The sequence below is a fragment of the Barbus barbus genome (assembly GCF_936440315.1).
Source record: "Barbus barbus genome assembly, chromosome: 5".
NCBI classification, from domain to species: Eukaryota; Metazoa; Chordata; class Actinopteri; order Cypriniformes; family Cyprinidae; genus Barbus; species Barbus barbus.
In genome coordinates, this window is record NC_136733.1 from 22,880,019 (window position 1) to 22,899,405 (window position 19,387).

Here is a 19,387-nt window from a genome sequence, read left to right on the forward strand (position 1 = left end):
AGTGTTCAAAGCACAAAATATTTTGGTGACCAGCTAAGTTGATCATTTAAACAAGATTTGAAGCCTTTATTTATAGAATTTGCATTGATATACACTACTGTTAAAAAGTTTGGGGCTGGAAAGATTTTTTAATTGTTAAAAAGAAGTCATGCTGACCAAGGCTGTTGCATTTATTTGATCAAAATAGCCTACTGTAAAAACAGTAATGTTGTGAAATATTATAATTTTAAATAACTTTCAACTTTAATATTTTAAAATGCATTTTATTCCTGTGATGCAAAGCCTCATTTTTTTCCTTATTCTTCATTGTCACATGATCCTTAAAAAATAATTTTATTAAGCAGATTGGGTGCTGGAGGAACATTACTTAGAAGGCTATTACCTATGCTTTGTATCTTTATGGAAACTGTAATACATTTTTCAGGATTATTTGATGACTAGAAAATTCAAACCCACAGTATTTTCTTTGAAATAGAAATATTTGTAATAAATGCCTTTACTGTCAATTTAATGCTGAATACATTTTCTGACCCCAAACTTTTGAACGGTAGTGCATCTACTTAAAGAAAAAAACATAAATGTTTTTGAGAATTTTCACCAAGTAAAATCCAGCCATCATGTAAATTACGGTGAACAGAAACAATATAACATACAATTGTCATTTTTGTCTTGCAAAGCATTAAGTATCTGATATGTAATATGCATTTATTTGCAAGAATATAGCTTTTTGACATGGTAACAAATGAAAATAAAAATAAAGCAAGAATCATAGGCTACATTAGCAGAGATTTACATTGACATTTACATTTAGTCATTTGGCAGACGCTTTTATCCAAAGCGACTTACAATTGGGGAATACAAAAAGCGATTCATCTTGAAGAGGCAATCAGACAGAGGAAGTGCTCGTAACACCAAGTCTCAGTCATTGTTCAAATAAGTATACAAGCTAGTAAGGGAGGGAGAGAAAGATAGAGGGAAAGAGTCAGTTTTTTTTTTTTTTAGTTTAGGATGATATAAAAGCTGTTTAAGTGCCACAGTCATTTGGATGTTCTTGGAAATGTTATGAATCAAGAGTTCCAATGATTGAGTGCAATCAACTCCAACCATCCTAAATGAGCCTGACCTGATAAAAATAAATGATTAAAAAAGCCTTTGCAAACCTGCCACAGCTAGTTTGAGAAGGTCTTTCACCCTGACCAGCTGCAAAGTTCTCAAAACCCCTTTAAAAGCAGGCTGCTCATGCCATCAGCTTCCTGTACTGGTTGCTCACGCTGCTTTGAACTGTGAACTGTGCGCTCCTCTCGATGCCTGATGCTCCCTGACACTTGAGAAAGGCGAGAACCTGTTTTTGGCACTGAGACGATCCGAAGTAGTACATGAGAGGGTCCAGACAGCAGCTGATGCTCCCTATGCATGCGGACACCAAGTACGCGGCGTAGGACGCTTCGTTGTGCTTGTGCGCAAACTGCACGTAATGTGACAACAGGATGATGTTTGTGGGCGCAAAGCATATGACGAAAACAGAAAAGACTGTTACGGCCATAAAGACAGCCCGCGTTTTTTTTTGGCGCGGTTTTCAACGTTGGCCGCGCACAAGGCTTGGATGATGCGCACGTAGCAGACGGTGCTAAAAATGAGCGGGATGAAGAAGAAAAGCGAAGAGATGATGGGGAAGAAGTACAGGTAATACTCGCGGAGGTGGTGGAGGTCAAGGACGTCGTGACAGGTGGTAATACCCAGGTCAGGTAGGTAAATGGTTTGATTGGAAATTAGCAAAGGCGTCCCGCCGCCGATGGACAACAGCCACATGGCGGTGCACACGACGGACGCGGTTTGCGGACTGCGCCAGGTGAGCGAGTCCATCGGGTAAACGACAGCCATGAAGCGGTCCACACTGATGCACATCATCAGCAGCACAGAACAGTACATGTTGCAGTAGAAGGCAGCCGTGACGAAACGACACATGCCAGCCCCATATATCCAGTTATTTCCGTTGTAATGGTACGCTATCCTAAATGGGAGCACCAGGACGAACAGAAGGTCGGCGCAAGCCAGATTTATCATATAAATCGCCGCCGGTTTTTTCGGTCTCACTTTGCGCACAAACATGACCAGCACCAGCAGATTTAGAGGAGCGCTGATGATAAACACTATAATGTATATTGTTGGGATGACAGTGGTCAGCACGCGGCCTGTGAGGAAGCTGGAGGCTTCCGGAGAGATGTGATAAGTCATTTTAGCCACATGGTGGTGGTGAGCTTTCTTGGGTTTGGATCCCGGAACCCAGCTGGAGCTGCTGCCCTCCTGCAAGTCAAGGAAATCAATTGGCTCATCGGTGACGGTGAGGAAAATAACTGAAAATGTCCGAATAAACGATCCTGGAAAAAGAAGTACATAATCAAATTATTTAGGCGTAAAATGTTTGCTTTTTAAAATAATAAATAATAATAATTTTCATAAAATTCTTGCTGGTTATAATGATTCCTTAATGATTATACTCATTACATTAATTATTTTAATAGCCTACCTCTGCCTGCCAGCATAGGCTACATACATAAATACAAGCTGGGTTAAATACAACCCAGCGCTGGCTAAAATATGGACGAACCCAGCGATTGGGTTGTTCCCTTTCGAGGGATCTTCGAACTGCATCCTCTAGGGGTCGCTATGGGGAACGCCTAGGCGTGACCGGTGTCTTGAAGCATCTAATCACGACAATGGCTGTGTCCAAATTCAGGGTCTGCATCCTCCTTAGGATCCTTCCTACCCGGTTGAAGGAGGAGGGATCCTCCGACGTCCGCAAAACCCGGAAGTCGGTGTTTGTGAATTTGGACAGCCTACCCTTCTTTCAGTTCCCTCCCTTACCCGTTGCTCATATCCTGTCGCCTAGCAACCGTGACAGCGCCAAGCAAGAAGCGGGAAAATGGACAAACAAAGAGTTATTCTCCTCATTTTAATTCTTTTGGAAGAAATAAAGCAATTAAATAAATTAAATACTTTCTTTGCTCGTTGTCGGAGAGTTTTTTATATCAGACTACAAGACAGTCACATCCAGGTAAGCCATTATAGCCTATTTTTATTTGTTTTTAAGTATTCTACTAATTTCTCCTACAAATTCATTGAGCCGAAGCATAAACTTTAGCTTGTTTTGTCAGAGAAACTCCTCTCCCACTCCGCTGCCGATCGCTTCGTCCGCCATTACGCTCTGCCGAAAAGAATTATGGGATAGGTAGGACGGGAAAGGATCCACCACACCCATCCTTCCAATTCGGGGAAAAGGAGGACGTATTTGTGGGCCGCATTTGAAGGATCCTACGAATTTGGACAGCCTTCGTCGCGGCGCTGTGACGTAACATCCTTCAAATGAGTACTCCGAAGGATGCAGACCCTGAATTTGGACACAGCCACCAACATTGGCCGGCGACAGCCTATGACGTTACTACCTGCGCGGCCACAGTATAAAGGGGCGCCGGGAAAATACGTCATTCTCTTCTTCGTCTTCACTGACCATTTGTTTATGTTAGCAGAAGCTAAGCACGACTAGGAGTGCATGTTCTCTCGCACGGAGGCTTTGTTCTGATACCCGCAGTTTCACACGGCTCGCGGGTTGTGTGTGTGTGTGGTGAAGAGCAAGCGCGTTCAGCTCTTGAGGGAGTTGAATGCGCTCGTGTGCTCATCGTGATGCATTCGCGAGACTACTGAGAAAAAGGGAAGGTGAGTGCTTCACTTTTTACCCAAATTGTAATACCCGTGTCTGCATGAGTGTGTTCGCCTCTCGCTGGAATAGCGATGCATTCACAGCGGTGGCTCTGTTCCCGCTTGATTCGGAGGTAATCTAGTGCGTGGGTGGAGCATGTTTAGCTCCCGTGGGAACTGAATACATCCTGCGCGTTGCAAGTGCAGTGAGAATTATCTGCCCATTGCCCGCGATTCGCGGTTCATGGGCAGAACAGGGAAAGGACCTGATGGGGAATCTTCCCTATCAGTAATTTCCCTAAGTAAGGAATTATGATGTGGGTATCTGTCTGCAGTTATTGGACAGATGATTTATAACATGTTCTAACCACATTATACTGCACTCCGGGAGCCCTCTCAATCCTGTGGATATGGTCTCACCTGTCAGTACTAGATCCAGCCTGGATGATGGCCTACATCTTCAGCCTCATGCTTGCTGGATCATGCAGCCAAGTCGCTAGGCTTCTGCGGGAGCCTCCTTGGCCTTCAGGTCCCAGTATAGCGCTGCAACCGGGCCCTCCATTCAGGCTGAGCCTTTTTCAGAGATAATTGCTTTGTGATGTGCTCCCTGAGCTCCTGGCTGGGTGTTTGCTTCAAGAAGCTGCCCCAGCCAGGATGCGCTACTCGCATTGAGAGGCTTCCTGAGATTTGAGTCACACTCAAATCTCATTCTGACAGTTAGGTTCTCTGATCCCCGGAGCTCTGTGATTCAGCGGCCTTCAGCTATGCCTCCCTGTTAGGTCGCTCTGCTTGTTGGTCGAGCTAGCATTGCTCCCCTCACCATAGAGGGTCACCTATGAACATGCTGCTCCCTGCCGAGCTCTCCTTGTTGGTTGAGCTGGCATTGCTCCCCTCAACTTAGAGGGTCACCTATGAGCATGCCGCTCCCTTCTGAGCGTCTGAGTTCCCGCTCATCCTGATAGTTAAGTTCTCCGCTCTCCAGAGCTCTGCTTTGGTAGAGCTAGCATTGCTCCCCTCACTATAGAGGGTCACCTATGAGCATGCTGCTCCCTCCCGAGCTCTCCTTGTTGGTCGAGCTGGCATTGCTCCCCTCAACTTAGAGGGTCACCTATGAGCATGCCGCTCCCTTCTGAGCGTCTGAGTTCCCTCTCATGCTGAGAGTTAAGTTCTCCGCTCTCCAGAGCTCTGCCTTGGTAGAGCTAGCATTGCTCCCCTCACTATAGAGGGTCATCTATGAGCATGCTGCACCCTCCAGAGCATTTGAAAAGACAGTGTTTACAAATCCATGTTATGGTAAGTGCACACTAATCTCTGTGCACTTTCTGAAAAAAACACGATGCATTAAGAGCCGGGGGGTGAAAACTTTTGAACAGGATGAAGATGTCCAAATTTTTCTTATTTTGTTGAAATATCATATTTTTCCATTTAGTACTGCCCTTCTGACGCGACAGAAGATACTTGCATGTTTCCTGGAAGACAAATGAAGTACAATTTACCTTGATCTTCAAATTCAAAAAGTTTTCACCCCCCGGCTCTTAATGCATCGTGTTTCCTTCAGGAACATCAGTGAATGTTTGAACCTTTTTTAATTGTTGTGTTTGAGTCCCTCAATCATCCTCAGCGTGAAAAGGTGGATCTCAAAATCATACAGATACTGCTGGAAAGGGTTCAAATATGCAAAAGATGCTGGAAAACTGAAGATTCTGCAGGACCTGGAGGATTTTTCTGAAGAACAGTGCTCAGTTTAACTGTTCAGAACAAACAAGGGACTCATGAACAACCATCACAAAACAAAAAAACAGTCGTAGATCATCCAGGTAACCACACACAGTATTAAGAACCAAGGGTTCCCAAACTTTTGAATGTGGTTATTTTAATAATTTCAGCTATTTTTTTGTCTTGTGGACTATATGTAAACATCCTTTATGGAAAATATCTTACTCAGGACAGTACTAAATAAAAAATAACATGCATTTTGTATGATCTCTCTTATTTTGGTAAAATTATCCACATTTTCACAGATTCTGCAAGGGGTTCCCAAACTTTCGATCCCCACTGTATATATATATATATATATGTATATATATATATATATATATATATATATATATATATATATATATATATATGTATATATATATATATATGTATATATATATATATATATGTATATATATATGTATATATGTATATATATATGTATATATGTATATATATATATATATATATATATATATATATATATATAAGTATTGGAACAGTAAAGACAAAATTGCTCTGCTGGCTGTAGAGTCAAGACATTTGCAAATATGATTAAAAGATGAATATGAGACAAAATTACAGGATGTCACATTTTATTATTGGGTGATTCAACACATAGATGTTTTACCAGCTAAGAAGTTCAGCACTTTTAGAGTTTCATCCCTCTATCTGATGTGAGCATAAGTATTGGAACAGTTGCCTCACAGGTCTTTCTAAGTGATCAGCTGTGTCCTGTTGCATTAATTCTCCAGATATTAAAAGCAGGGAATGTGTCGTATCAGTTATATCCATTACTTCTGCATTCTGAATCTTGCATTCGATGATGACACACACAAACCAGGATGAAGACGAGGGAGCTGACTTTGAGAGAAAAGCAAGCAATTTGGATGCTAAAAGAAAAGAGGAAGTCAGTTAGAGCTCTAGCAAAAACAAAGGGCATGGAGAAATCAAGAGTTTGGAAACCACCAGCAACCAACAATGACCTGATCGGCTGAGAAAACAACAGTAGTTGATGACAGACAAATCATAAAAGCTGTGAAAATGAATCCTAAAAGACGTGTCTGTAAAATCACCAACAACTTCCAGAAAGCTGGGGTGATGCTCTGACAATTTACTGTCCTCAGGAGACTTTGACACAGAATTACAGATGCTACACAGCAAGATGCAAACCTCTGACCAGCACCAAAAATAGAAAGGCAAGATTAGAGTTTGTAAAAAAGCACAAAGGTGAGCCAGAAAAGTTTTGGAACTGTGTTTATGGACCGATGAGACAAAGATGAACCTTTATCTAAGCGATGGAAAAGTGAAAATGTGGAGAAAAAAAGGGAACTGCAATGATCCCAAGCATACAGCCTCATCTGTAAAGCATGGTGGAGGTGGTGTCGTGGCATGGGCATGCATGGCTGCCTCTGGAACAGGCCCTCTCAACTTTACTGATGACTTAAAGGGGTGGTTTACTGCCTTTTTTCTTTGCTTGATTGTGTTTATGGTGTGCAATATAACATGTCTTCGTGTTTCGTTTGTTAAAAAACGCCTTATTTTTCATAAATTTCACCTTTATTGTAAGCCGCTTTCTCCTCTGTCATTTGAACAACCGGTTGACTTCCTGATTCTATGAAACCACTCCCTCAGAAACAGGCAATGGGCTCTGATTGGTTAGTTGAGCCGGTGTGTTGTGATTGGCTAAACTGCGTACTGCACATTGTCCGGAAACTTCACACCCATTACCTTTACAGGCGACAGTTGCATGTGCTCCGGTCAAATGTAAATAATGGTGTCAATATTGCCGTATCAGTTTGAGCCAGAATCAGACCCAGAAAGCGGTAATGAAGAGAGTCAAGCAGAACCTCCGCAAACATGGCTCTTACAAAACGTTTCTGAATGGTAAATTTTTTTTTTTTTTATTATTCTCTCAAAGAATTTCGATACGCTGTTACTTGAAAATGCTACTGCTGTTTGTTAGCTTTTGAGATACGGTTTTCTCCTGATTAAACATTTAATACAACTGAATACATGACTGAGTAATTACATGAAAAATTACGTCATAAAGTATACATGGAAAATACATTTACAAAATTAGTACATAATTACAAATTCGGGTCCAAAATGTTTGTACGCGTTTGTCATAGACACACGAAATAGCATGACTAACTGGCTACTAAAGCCAGCGTTGGCATTTGTTTACGTCCTTGATAAAACTAAAACATTACGTATGAAATTATACATGCAAATACATTTAAAATTATTAAATCTTACTTACAGGTTGTGGCCCAACAACTGCTGCCTCTGGTTTTAAAGTTGGAAGTGCTCCATGTTTTAGTGATAGTTTCTTGTTGAATCCGGCATTGAACTTGTGTAGATTCTGGAAGCTGTCTTCCGTAAAATGCGCAGAGAGCTAAGTTACGATTGTAATTGTCAGGAACATAATCAAACATAAATTTTAACCATTGTTGACGAACTACAGCGTCCGTAGGAAGCCCGAACACAGAAGACCTGACAGCTGGGTGAAAATAACACACTTTCGACGGCATGGCTACAGCTCTCCACTATAACTCTTCCTCTTCAACAAAGCCGCAGAACATGGCCTTGCCCCCTATTTTGCATGTTCCGGAGGGAGGGTTGATGTAAATGTATGGGTTTGTTACGTATAAAACCCGGGAAGTATCTCGTTGTAGTCCCATTTGAGTCGTTTTTGTAGGCATTAAACTTTCTGATTTTTAAAAGACGATATCTCTGCTTACGTTGAACTTTCAGCGCAGCAACTTTGCAGATACTGTTCATGCACCAACAGCAACATTATACACTATTTAAAATTAAAAAAGTGAAATCGGAATCAACCACCCCTTTAATGTATGATGACAGTAGCAGAATTAATTTGGAAGGGTACAAAACCATCTTGCCTACCAATATTCAAGAAAATGCCACCAGATTCATTGTGAAGTGCTTCATATTGCATCAGAACAATGACCCAAAACACCCTGCCAGTTCAGTCAAGGAATTTATAAGGGCAAAGAAATGGAAAGTCTTAGATTACCCAAGTCAATCTCCAGATTTAAATCAGATTGAACATGAATTTCACCAGCAGAAGGCAGAAACTCCCCAAAACAAGCAACAATTGGAATTGGCTGCATTAAAGGCTGAGAAAAGCATTTCAAAGGATGAGACCAAGAGTCTGGTGATGTCTATGGGTCACAGACTCACTGCTGTGATTGTGTGCAAGGTATCTCCAACTAAATAATAGCTTTTAATCCTTTATATCTGCCTTATGTTCAACTGTCCCAATACTTATGCTCACATCAATGAGTGGGATGAACTCTAAAAGTGCTGCTCTTTTTATTTGGTAAAACATGTATGTGTTGAAACGGCTAATAATAAAATGTGACATTCTGTAGTTTTGTCTCATATTCATCTTTTAATCATATTTGCAAATGTCTTGACTCCACAGCCAACAGAGCAATTTTGTCTTTACTGTATATATATATATATATATATATATATATATATGACTCAACACTCATGTCAGACTTTCAAAATCCTTCATCACTTGAATTGAGATTATAAGAATTTAGTTTTAAAGCACAGCCACCACAAAATCAGACTTTAGCACCTCTTTTTACTCTGAGAGGTTAAATCAAGATTTTAAAGATTTGGTTTGATAGCTATGATATTGTTTTTGAAATCAAATTTGATCAGAGATATGACAGCAACACAAACACTGGCATCTAACAATGCTTTTGAAAAAAATTACTCTTAAAAAATAAATGATATGCACAAATCCAAATAGGAAATAAAACAGTTATCAAATAAGCATACGTCTTATTTTGTGTCATAAACTCCTGAATCATTGCTATCTCATATTTTAAAGTAGTCAATGCAATTTGGGAAAGAAATCAATCAAATCTGTGTGTGAACATATTCAGATGTAGGCTAACCACTCTGTATTCGTTAACATTTTCACAAGTAGATAATTTATTTACACATTTTTTTTTTCTCAGTAACTGATTCGTTTAAAAAATATATATAATTATTAATTCCGTTACATGTAACATGCCGAGTTATTTACAAACTAACTATAAGCACTTAGTGTGAACTTTGCTTGACAAAGTATAAGCAGCAGTAGTCTATAACTCACACGTAATAATTATTTTAGCAGTGGACTGTAATGTTTACTTTCAAAAATGCAAAGTACAGAAAGTTCACATTTACTCCGCTTACCAAAGCAATATGTTACTTAAGTTCATCATATTTTAGGCTGTGTTACGTGCAGAGAAAAATGCTGTAAATTCCTTACCGTTCTTGGGCAGCGCAGCCGCAGAGCCCTCCACAGCCAGCAGCCCCATCAACACCACAATCCGCAACATCAGAACTGAATGAAGCGGTGTGCCTCAAAAATGATGAAAACAAGCCCAAATACTGAACAAAACGGGCAAAGAGTTTCAGTGAATGAGCATGAGCATGAGCTCAACAGCAGTCCTCAGACATCAGGAGGCTGATGAATTCACTCCCCCATCTGTCACGTATGTCAACACCTACTTAACACAAGGGAGTGACTAACTGATACACATTTTAAAGTAGATACTTTTAAGGGGGGAGTTATTTTTTTAAAAGTTACTTTACAGTATTTACAGTGCATTATGTTCATTTGTTTCACCAAGTGCTATTAAAACATACAGTAGGCTATTAAGGTGCCATATTTTGATTGTTGAATAGTAATCACAAAAATATCCTAATTTGAAATCACCATAAACGTCTGCATTTATATGATTGGGCTTTTAATTCATAATACAGCCCTTGTGTTAGATATATAACCAGTCTCCACTATATACACTGTATATGAAAACAACAACAAAAAAGCACTTTTTGATGTATGATAGTTGTATTTATTTATAATCAATTACATTCTTACAATCTTCTCAGTACAGAACATTGTCGTTTTTTTAACTGAAAACGTTTAGGAATGTCGTTTAATAAGTATCTTTAAAAAGATACACATTTGAGCACTTAGAAATGAAAGGCACTAGTTCATGACAGTCTTGTGAAAAGTCTCCTCTGGTTTATCTTATTTAACAGCCATATGGCAGTAGTGCATTATCAGTCATTAAAAGTCATTCATCTTATTAATTTCTAAGATATTAAAACATTGCAGCATCAAAACATTACTTGCTATAAAATATATATTTCAATTACACTTGTATTGAAAAATATAATCCATACACAATTTAAAAGAAAAAAAGTCATTGTGGTTCGATTAAATTTCCTTTCATATGTAAGCTTTGTCTGTATGATAATTCTTCGAATGGTAAGATCTCAGAGTTAATTAAATACAGAAGAGCTGCAAACACAGTTGCACAAATACCCTGAATGCTCAGAGAAATGTATTTTACAAAAACATCTAAAAACCAAAGGCGCAATCTGTTCTTTTTGTACAATTTGTGTAAACTAACATCTAAAATGAGACACTTATAGCTAGTTAATATTTTTCACTGAACATATTTTCACTGAATTAACTCCAAGGGATATTCATTTTCCATAAAACTTTTTGTTCAAAAGGAAGATCAGTAGATTGACGTTGACTTTGGCCTTGTCGAACATTTTCATGACAGCTACTCCCTCATACTGAAGCTGCAACAGGTCCTGATAATAATAATAATAAAAACACAAGAGGTGAAAAACAGTTCTGTATTGTTGTGTCCATAAATGCAATTCCACATAATATAAATAATATCCTGCATGTGGCTCTGTTGAAGCGGGAACTGACCTGGAAATGCAGTTGCACCTTCTCCATCTCAACTCCCATAAACTTGGCCTTTATCTCAAAGTCTCCCACTTCCTCACAAGGGCAAATGTCGAACATGACATTTTTCAACCTAAAATGTACAAAACACTGACTGAAGTACTGGAATAGGTGGAGCTTAATACTGTATAGCTTACAGTGCAAATAATTTCAGTGTTGCAAAATGACTGGTAGCGCCTGCCTGTTCAAAAATAATTGTAAACATAACATTCCTGAGATTGACAAAGTAAACGACTAAATTAATAATTATGAATACAAATATGAATTATTAATAGAATGAAAAGAAATAGTCCAAAGAGGAAGAACCTACTGATTAGTCTGGAGGCCTTCAATCTCCAGAACGACTCCTTTCTCATGCAGTTTGGCAGCTGTGTACTTCAGAGACGAGGCCTTGGACTTCTTACTGCTCTTCTCCTCTTCCTTTCTGTCCAGTTTAATGGACCTTCGTGAATTCCTGATTGCAAAACAACCATCAATAAAATATTATGTCTTTTAGGAAATGACAGTAGACACTTTCCAAGTTCCCTTCAAGCCATTGTGTATCAGGGCTCAATTGTGGCAAACACTAATCATTAAATATCAATATATCAAATGAGAAAATTAATGTCTAAACATGAGGATAAATAGACAAACTGATATAAGTTAGTCGTGAGGTTAAATAAAATAAATTAGCAATTAAATAATAATCTACTTGCATTGATAAATCAACAAATTGATATTGACATCAGATGTGCTGTACCTCAAATTAGTAGAAAATCAATAAGGTTATGATCATATTGATAATAACCTATTCATATTGATGTATTACTTGAATATATTACTTTATTAACTGTTTGCTGTTTTATATATTGATCCCTTGAAGGTAGAATCCCTTTATATATATTATATTATATATATTGATCCCTTGAAGGCGATTTCGGAAAGGCTAGCGATAGCAAGTTAGCTTTGAAAGCAAGATGCTCAGTCTTCCTGCATGAACACTTTGCAAAACACACGAACGCACTCAGCGGCTCAGGCAGACCAGAGAATAACCTGTGACGGCGCTGTATAGGATTGAATGCAACGCTGTCAGATTACCTCATGTCTCATTCACCGGTGAGAAAACATTACAGTACAAGCAACGCCTTTCAACCAGCATAAGATTTTTTTTTTTAACCAAATCATCTACCCTGCCCTTAATTTGTTTATAGATATTTTAAGTGATTATTAAGAGGCACATATACAGTAGGCCCATAATCATGAGTGCATTTGTACGAGACCTTCATCTGTATCTCCACTCACTTTCTGTTGAGGTTATCCAGACATGTTTTGATGTATGTGTCATAGTAGTTGATCTGTTCCTGATAGAAAGCTGCCTTTGAGTTGAGCGCAGTCAGAGTCTGCTGTAGCTTCACCAACTCTGCTTTCCTCCTCTGCCTGTAGCGCCGCTGGTATCGAATATCCTGCCAAATAACACATTTTTGTTAATACAAATATTATATTATAAAAACAGTCAGACTAACAGACATGAACAAATGGAAGGTGTTTATGGTACCCTGCAGTCCTAAAGGGACAAGGTCACGGTATGATTTAATACAGAAGCAATCATTAATAACTAAATTTGTCCAATAGATAATTATCACTTTTAAACAAGCCCCAACGTCTTTTCAAATAGTTCCAGCACCCCTGATTGAGATCAATAGAGCCTGACCTTGGAGATGTCATTGATGACTTCCTGGTACTTGTGTTTTGAGCTGACCAGACCAGCCTGCTCCAGAGTTCTCAGTTTCCTGAGGATCTTTCTCTTCTTCTGCTCCAGAGGCAGCTGGCGGTCCTCCAGCATGGCCTGGCTGCTCTTCAACCCCTCTGGAGTATGAGAGTCCTGCACCACCTGTCGCTCTACTAGCTTAGCATGCTCTGCCTCCTACAGCACCAGAGAGAGAGAGACGGTTGACTGAGGCAAATCAATTGAATTTCATTTCAATCTGATGGAAGACTGACCTCTGTTCAATCTTTATCATTAATTCAAGAGCCTACTATACCTGTGCAGCAGAGGCAGGAGTTTCTAGGATATCAGTGAGTGTTTCCCCGGGTTGAATTCTCACAACATCCACTATCAGTTTCTTTGTTCTGCAAAGTGACAGGCAAACAAAGAGAAGGATGTCCTAGTCAGGAATATCAGAGTGCCTCATGTTGTGCATTGTCTCATCTGTTAGGATACAGGCTGATATTGTCCAGAAGATAATGCAATAAGACTACTTCACGGGGACTCACAATTGAGATTTGATAAAGACTGCCATATGCTGGTGACATAAAGGACAAAACTTTTCATTTTGGGTGAAATATCGCAACTTACAAATGTCTGGACTGAATTTAACTAATTTTATGTTTGTCATGACCTTAAAAATCTAAAGGTTGTGGCCAGAAAATGATAGTCGACAAATGTTTCCTTAGACTAGTATTACATTTCAAGTACGTGGTGACCTCTGTCCTTAAGGCCTCTTTACACCATATGACCAAAATCATGCTTCTTCTGGTTGGGCAGTTTTCTTTGATTTGTGATGAAAAAGAAATTAGAATACCTCTATGTAAAACAACTCTGTTGCATTGACGGGATGCAAAAGTTTGTCTTTTATTACCAGCTGTTCATTTGAAAATGTTTAATCGCATCAAATTTTTGCACTGAACATTTGTCTTAGTGTGAACAAGCCTATACTCAACAATTCTAATTACACAAGCTGGTCAAAAAAGGCCCATTTTAAAACTGGAAAAGATAAAACTCAACATCAAACCATTTCCTCCTATGGGTCAGGAGAGATATGAAGACAGGAAATGAAGACAGTGAAGAAAAGTTGAGTGTGGGCAAGGAGATATTTATATGTTAGGACATTTTACATATTAAGGCAGTTGAAGAAGTGATGATTACTTGCTCACTTACTTCATCATCAGTCCCTTAATGTCTTTGTCATCTCCATCCAGCAGCTCAAACTTGTTGGTGAGGGTAAGTGAGACCTCTGTTTTGGCCAGTTGACTCAGTGAGTTCTCGTTGCTGGGGTCATCTGCATCCAAAGCTCCTTCACCTGGGTGTCAGAGTTTCACATTCATTATTGTTCTGACAGTGGTTTACTGTCCTTTTCTTTTAATCAGCTGTCAGTGAGGGCATATTCATCTGGACTTTTTTGTCAAAGGCAACACTGGTGTTCTAAGCGGCCATGCATTATTATAATTTTTCTGTCTTGTTTTCTCATGATCACAACTTAATTTTCTCATGATCTCGACATAACGAAAGTTGTTTTGTCGTTATCACAACTTAATTTTCTCGTGATCTCGACATAACGAAAGTTGTTTTGTCGTTATCACAACTTAATTTTCTCGTGATCTCGACATAACGAAAGTTGTTTTGTCGTTATCACGACTTAATTTTCTCTGCGTATTCGGCATGAGAAAATGCTATAGAAGCAGCATCATTGCAGCATCATGGATGATCGTATTCGCTTTTACTTTTATCAGGGACTCACTCAAACTGAAGTAGCTCTGTGTCTGTCAGTGATTGACGACTTACACATAAGTGTTGGACACTTGAGAAGGAGGCTGTCGGGTCTGCAACTTTATCGTCGAAGACAATATAGCTACCCTGATTTTCTCACGATAGCTACAATTACGTCGTGAGAAAACGATTTTTACGTTGACATCAACAACTTTCGTTATGTCCAGATAACCACAAAACAACTTTCGTTATGTCGAGATCACAAGAAAATTAAGTCGTGATAACGACAAAACAACTTTCGTTATGTTGAGATAACGACAAAACAACTTTCGTTATGTTGAGATAACGACAAAACAACTTTCGTTATGTTGAGATAACGACAAAACAACTTTCGTTATGTTGAGATAACGACAAAACAACTTTCGTTATGTCGAGATCACGAGAAAATTAAGTCGTGATCACGAGAAAACAAGACAGAAAAATTATAATAATGCATGGCCGCTTAGAACTTCCGTAGAAAGCTGCTCCCAGTGAATGAATGAAATTGTGTTTTTGTTTATTATAATTTTACCAAGTAGTGACTCAACGTCAGGAACTTCCCCCAGGTCCTTCAGGAGTTCATGCAGAAGATCACTGTGATCTGGTGCAATAACTTCCTTATGTTCCAAAACCAACTAGAAGAAAAAAAAAGCTAATTTAAATATTCCAGCTACAAGTGGTCTGTACAGACTACAAAACACAATAATACTTAACATCACACAGCTTGGATCAAGATAAATCCCTATTGCAATTGTTATTACTACTAACTGAGAACTATGTTACATTCACAGCAAAACCCAGAGGATTCTATGAAATTGTTCTAATACTGTACATACACTGTTACGTATGACATATGTTAAAGTCTGATGTAGTATCATTTTATAGACATGTCAAAGTTACTTTGCTGGATTTAATAAGAATATATAGACAACAATTTCTTCCATGTACAACTTCTAAACATCTTTTCAAATCATAAAATATCTTTCATTCAATATAATATACATTATATTATACATATAATGCCTATACATAAAGCAGCCGTACTGCTTAAAAGGAACATCACATTATTGTCTAAGTGCTGCATAATGAGAAACATCCCGAAATGTCAGTCTGTGTTTTTTTTCAACAGAAGGAATGTAGAGACTTGACTGAGAGGGTAAAAGTTTGGAGACTCTATTATGTTTGCACAGGTCATAATGTCACTTCCTCACACATATGGATCAAGTTAAGACGCTCCTCACAGAAGACTTCTCTCATGACTCATAGGTGGCAAATGAAACTTAATCACAATGAGCTGCAGATCTAAAAAAAACATTTGACTTCACATTATAGGTCAAGGCCCAACAGTAAATGCTGAAACCACACGTTTTGACAAGACACATCTAAACTGGATTCTCCCTTTCATATGAACAGCCCAGAAATAAGATAAAAAAAGAGAATAATGAATTTGACACAAAATGAAAATTTACCCTATTTTCTAAATGCATATTCTAAATCTTACTGTGCACAATTCAACTGTGTATGTTTCATTTTTTTACCTTGTAATCTAAGCGTTCCAACTGTATATCTGTATCTAATTCTCAGTTGTGTGTTAAGTTGTATGTCTTACAGAGTGTGTGTTGATAATCTCCTCAATAGAGATGTAGATGACAGGTTTGCTGAGTGTCACCATGTCAGAGTACTCATCCACATTAAACTTCTCCTCTGGAGCTGGAACGTCACAAGCTGCCTGGAAGAAGCCCCTGAAAAAAAAAAAAACCTAAAGATTAAATCTGTGGATTTCTTTGTGATTTTGGGGGGAAATCTGTGGTTTTCTTCAGAATCAATATCAAAATGCTAAATTGAGTATCTGAAAACGCATGAAATTAGGCAAAAACAGTGAGGAATTTTGTATCAGCTGTTCAAATGTCAAGAAATCTGTTGAGCTTTCTACTGAGTTTTGCACAGCCAACAAAATAATAAAACAAGATAAAAACAAATGTATAATGCCAAGTAGACCTGAATGCGAAGGTCACATGCTAAACTGCAATAATCCAGCTCAAGTGTAAACTACCAGGTCTATCACAGATGTGTAATTTGGCAAAGTTGCTGAGAATCTAAGGGGGGAAAAACAGGGAGTTTCCAGTAAACACGATTCACCAGCATGGGAATGAGCGACTTAGGGCAAAGTGTCATTTAGCACTTCCAGCCTCCTCACACACAAACACACACTAATGTGTCTGAAGTGGGAACACATGTATTCCTCTTGTACCGCTGTACTCTTTTGAGCAATGAAATACATCTGATAGTTCTCTCCTATGTGATTCCATTGTTGTCTACATTAAGTCTGAGAATGATTCAGTGGGCTATGTAACACTTTCAATTGTCAAGAAATTGTTTCTTTGGTTCAACATACTCACCTGTTGATCCAAAATTGCTTATATTTAGTTTTATTTTGTAACTTATTACAAAATAGGTATACTCATTTTTGCAATGCAACATTTTATCACTTTGATAAGAAAATATTATTTTCCTAAATAATTTTGAAATGCTTTATTAGGTAACTAAATAAGCAGACTCAGAGGAACATTCTATTTACAAACAATCCTAATATGTCTTTTAAGAAGTGTATTGCTCAATTTGCTGATTACTGTATGAAAATATACAAATATATAAAAACAGTTCAAAACAGTTGACAGATTTTGTCCAGTAGGTGTGTACTTTGCCTAATGACCAAACAACATTCTTCAATATATCTTCTTTTTGTTCCAAAGACAAAGGTTCGGAAAAACATGAGGGTGAGTAAATGATGACAGAGTTCTCATTTATGGGTGAACTATTCCTATAAGTTTTTGATTTTTCCCAGCAGGAATAGTGTTTATAGTTTGTGACCCAGGACAAGTGCTCTGCTCTCCTCACCTGAACCTTTGGTAGGTCTGGGAGATGTAGCTGTTCATAGGGGTGAGGTGGTCGCTCTCGTCCTCAAACAGCTTGTTAGCTGCAGCATGCTGTAGCATCTTAGCCACTGACGCAAGGTTCCTCCTCTGCTCCGAATGAACCTGTCCTCCGGCCGTCATGTCAATGATGTCAAAGCCATCTGGAGCCACAATGGCAGGATTCATGTAACGGTAATAGAGCAGAGTCCCAACAATCTGTGGGAAGAAGATAGTACCATTCAGACAGCACTTATTTCATGTGAACCAATATTTTTATGGGTTCTTAAGTTGTTAAATCTTTAAGCAGTTATGGTTTGGTGTATCACAGCAATTACAGCAACATTTTGAGTATGAAAAGAGTTTTGCAGACAGGCCTAGTGAATACTTATTTTAAAAGAAAGATTTGTATGGATACAGGGGTACTACTAACATTTTTAACATCTGACCTTTAATAATTCATCCTCTGTGGCATCAGGGAATTTCTCATGAAGCGTGTCCTTTAGAACTTTAGCAATATATCTCATGCCGTAACTGCATGCAAAAGAAAACAGATCAAATGATGCAAAAGTAAAAATCAGATCAGCAGCAGAAAAAAAATCTGGCCATACCTTAAAATAATGAGATGACTGTAATGCATGAGCAAAATATTACACAATGCTATGTTTTTGGACTGACTTTAAAAGTTGATGTTTGAAGGAATCCTTCATAATACAATAGGCATATCTGACAAACATAACAAGCGATATGAAAATGAACTGCACGAATCAGAACTGAACATCTGCTTGAAAGGCTGGGATGGTCTTCATTCTTACGGGACGGTGTCCAGCGATGACATGATTGAGCCGAGCACTTTATCTGTGACCATCCGGAGCTCCTGATTGGAAGATTCCAGTTTAGCCCTCACTTCCTCGTGTGACAGAGCCTGCTCTGGCGTGACCTCATATGGCAGCTTACTAGAAGTCCAACAACAGTAGTAAAAATTAATAAATAAAAAAATAAAATCAATAATGACAACAGTTATGCTGCTTAATATTTTTGAGGAAACCATAATGTGTTTGTTTTCTAGGATTCTTTGATGAATTGTAAGTGGCTTTGGATAAAAGCGTCTGCTAAATGACTAAATGTGAATTGAAATTTAAAAAGAAACATTTATTTTAAATATATAGGTATTTTGTTACAATGTAAAAGCCTTTACTGTCGCTTTTGATCAATATAATGCATCTTCCCTTAATAAAAGCATTAATTTCCTCCCCAAACTTTTAAACAGCAATATATAGAAATAAGCTTGTTGATTTGGGTCATGCTATTTTCATTGTTACAATTTTTAAATAGTATGGGAAAATGTAAATATGCTAACAAAAATGGATGTCAAGAAGTCTAAATTAAAGCGTATAATATATATAGAAGATGAGAAAATATGCAGATGGATGATGTGTGCATGTTTAAACCTGGCTTCTCCTGTAGCGGTCTCTAGCTGATTAACCCAGGCCTTGTAGATGTCTACAGGGTTAGTATTGATGCCCAGGTTCTTGTCCTCAATGATCTCTTTCACCACAGGGCCTAGAAGCTGTCTGAGAGCGTTCTGCCCGCGAGCACCACGGTAAAAGCTCAAAACCAGCTTAATGACTGTAGGGTTCCCTGTCACTATTTCCTGGATATGATCCACCTTAGACCTGCCAGAGATGACAGAAGAGTAACACTGATATTTGCCATATT

At 38.5% G+C, this 19,387-nt stretch overlaps 2 protein-coding genes across 2 annotated transcripts in view; both read right to left on the reverse strand.

Moving 5' to 3' along the window:
- Positions 1-1,088: 1,088 nt before the first annotated feature.
- Positions 1,089-9,905, reverse strand: LOC306870466 (proteinase-activated receptor 1-like). The gene is given in 3 exon segments (XM_079417766.1): positions 1,089-1,564; positions 1,567-2,378; positions 9,749-9,905. Coding segments are annotated over 3 exon segments (1,209 nt in total). The 5' UTR covers positions 9,819-9,905; the 3' UTR covers positions 1,089-1,237.
- Positions 9,906-10,318: 413 nt separating this feature from the next.
- The window catches only part of iqgap2 (IQ motif containing GTPase activating protein 2), a 49,444-nt gene continuing 40,375 nt past the window's right edge, over positions 10,319-19,387 (reverse strand). The window contains exons 26-38 of the mRNA XM_079417673.1: positions 19,120-19,344; positions 18,484-18,624; positions 18,118-18,202; positions 17,655-17,887; positions 16,366-16,498; positions 15,289-15,391; positions 14,169-14,310; positions 13,273-13,360; positions 12,942-13,154; positions 12,533-12,693; positions 11,562-11,705; positions 11,216-11,324; positions 10,319-11,091 (exon numbers count right to left, since the gene is read on the reverse strand). Of these exons, the coding sequence (XP_079273799.1) occupies positions 10,978-11,091; positions 11,216-11,324; positions 11,562-11,705; positions 12,533-12,693; positions 12,942-13,154; positions 13,273-13,360; positions 14,169-14,310; positions 15,289-15,391; positions 16,366-16,498; positions 17,655-17,887; positions 18,118-18,202; positions 18,484-18,624; positions 19,120-19,344 (1,891 nt within the window). The 3' untranslated portion in view covers positions 10,319-10,977. The remainder of the gene's footprint in view (positions 11,092-11,215; positions 11,325-11,561; positions 11,706-12,532; positions 12,694-12,941; positions 13,155-13,272; positions 13,361-14,168; positions 14,311-15,288; positions 15,392-16,365; positions 16,499-17,654; positions 17,888-18,117; positions 18,203-18,483; positions 18,625-19,119; positions 19,345-19,387) is intronic.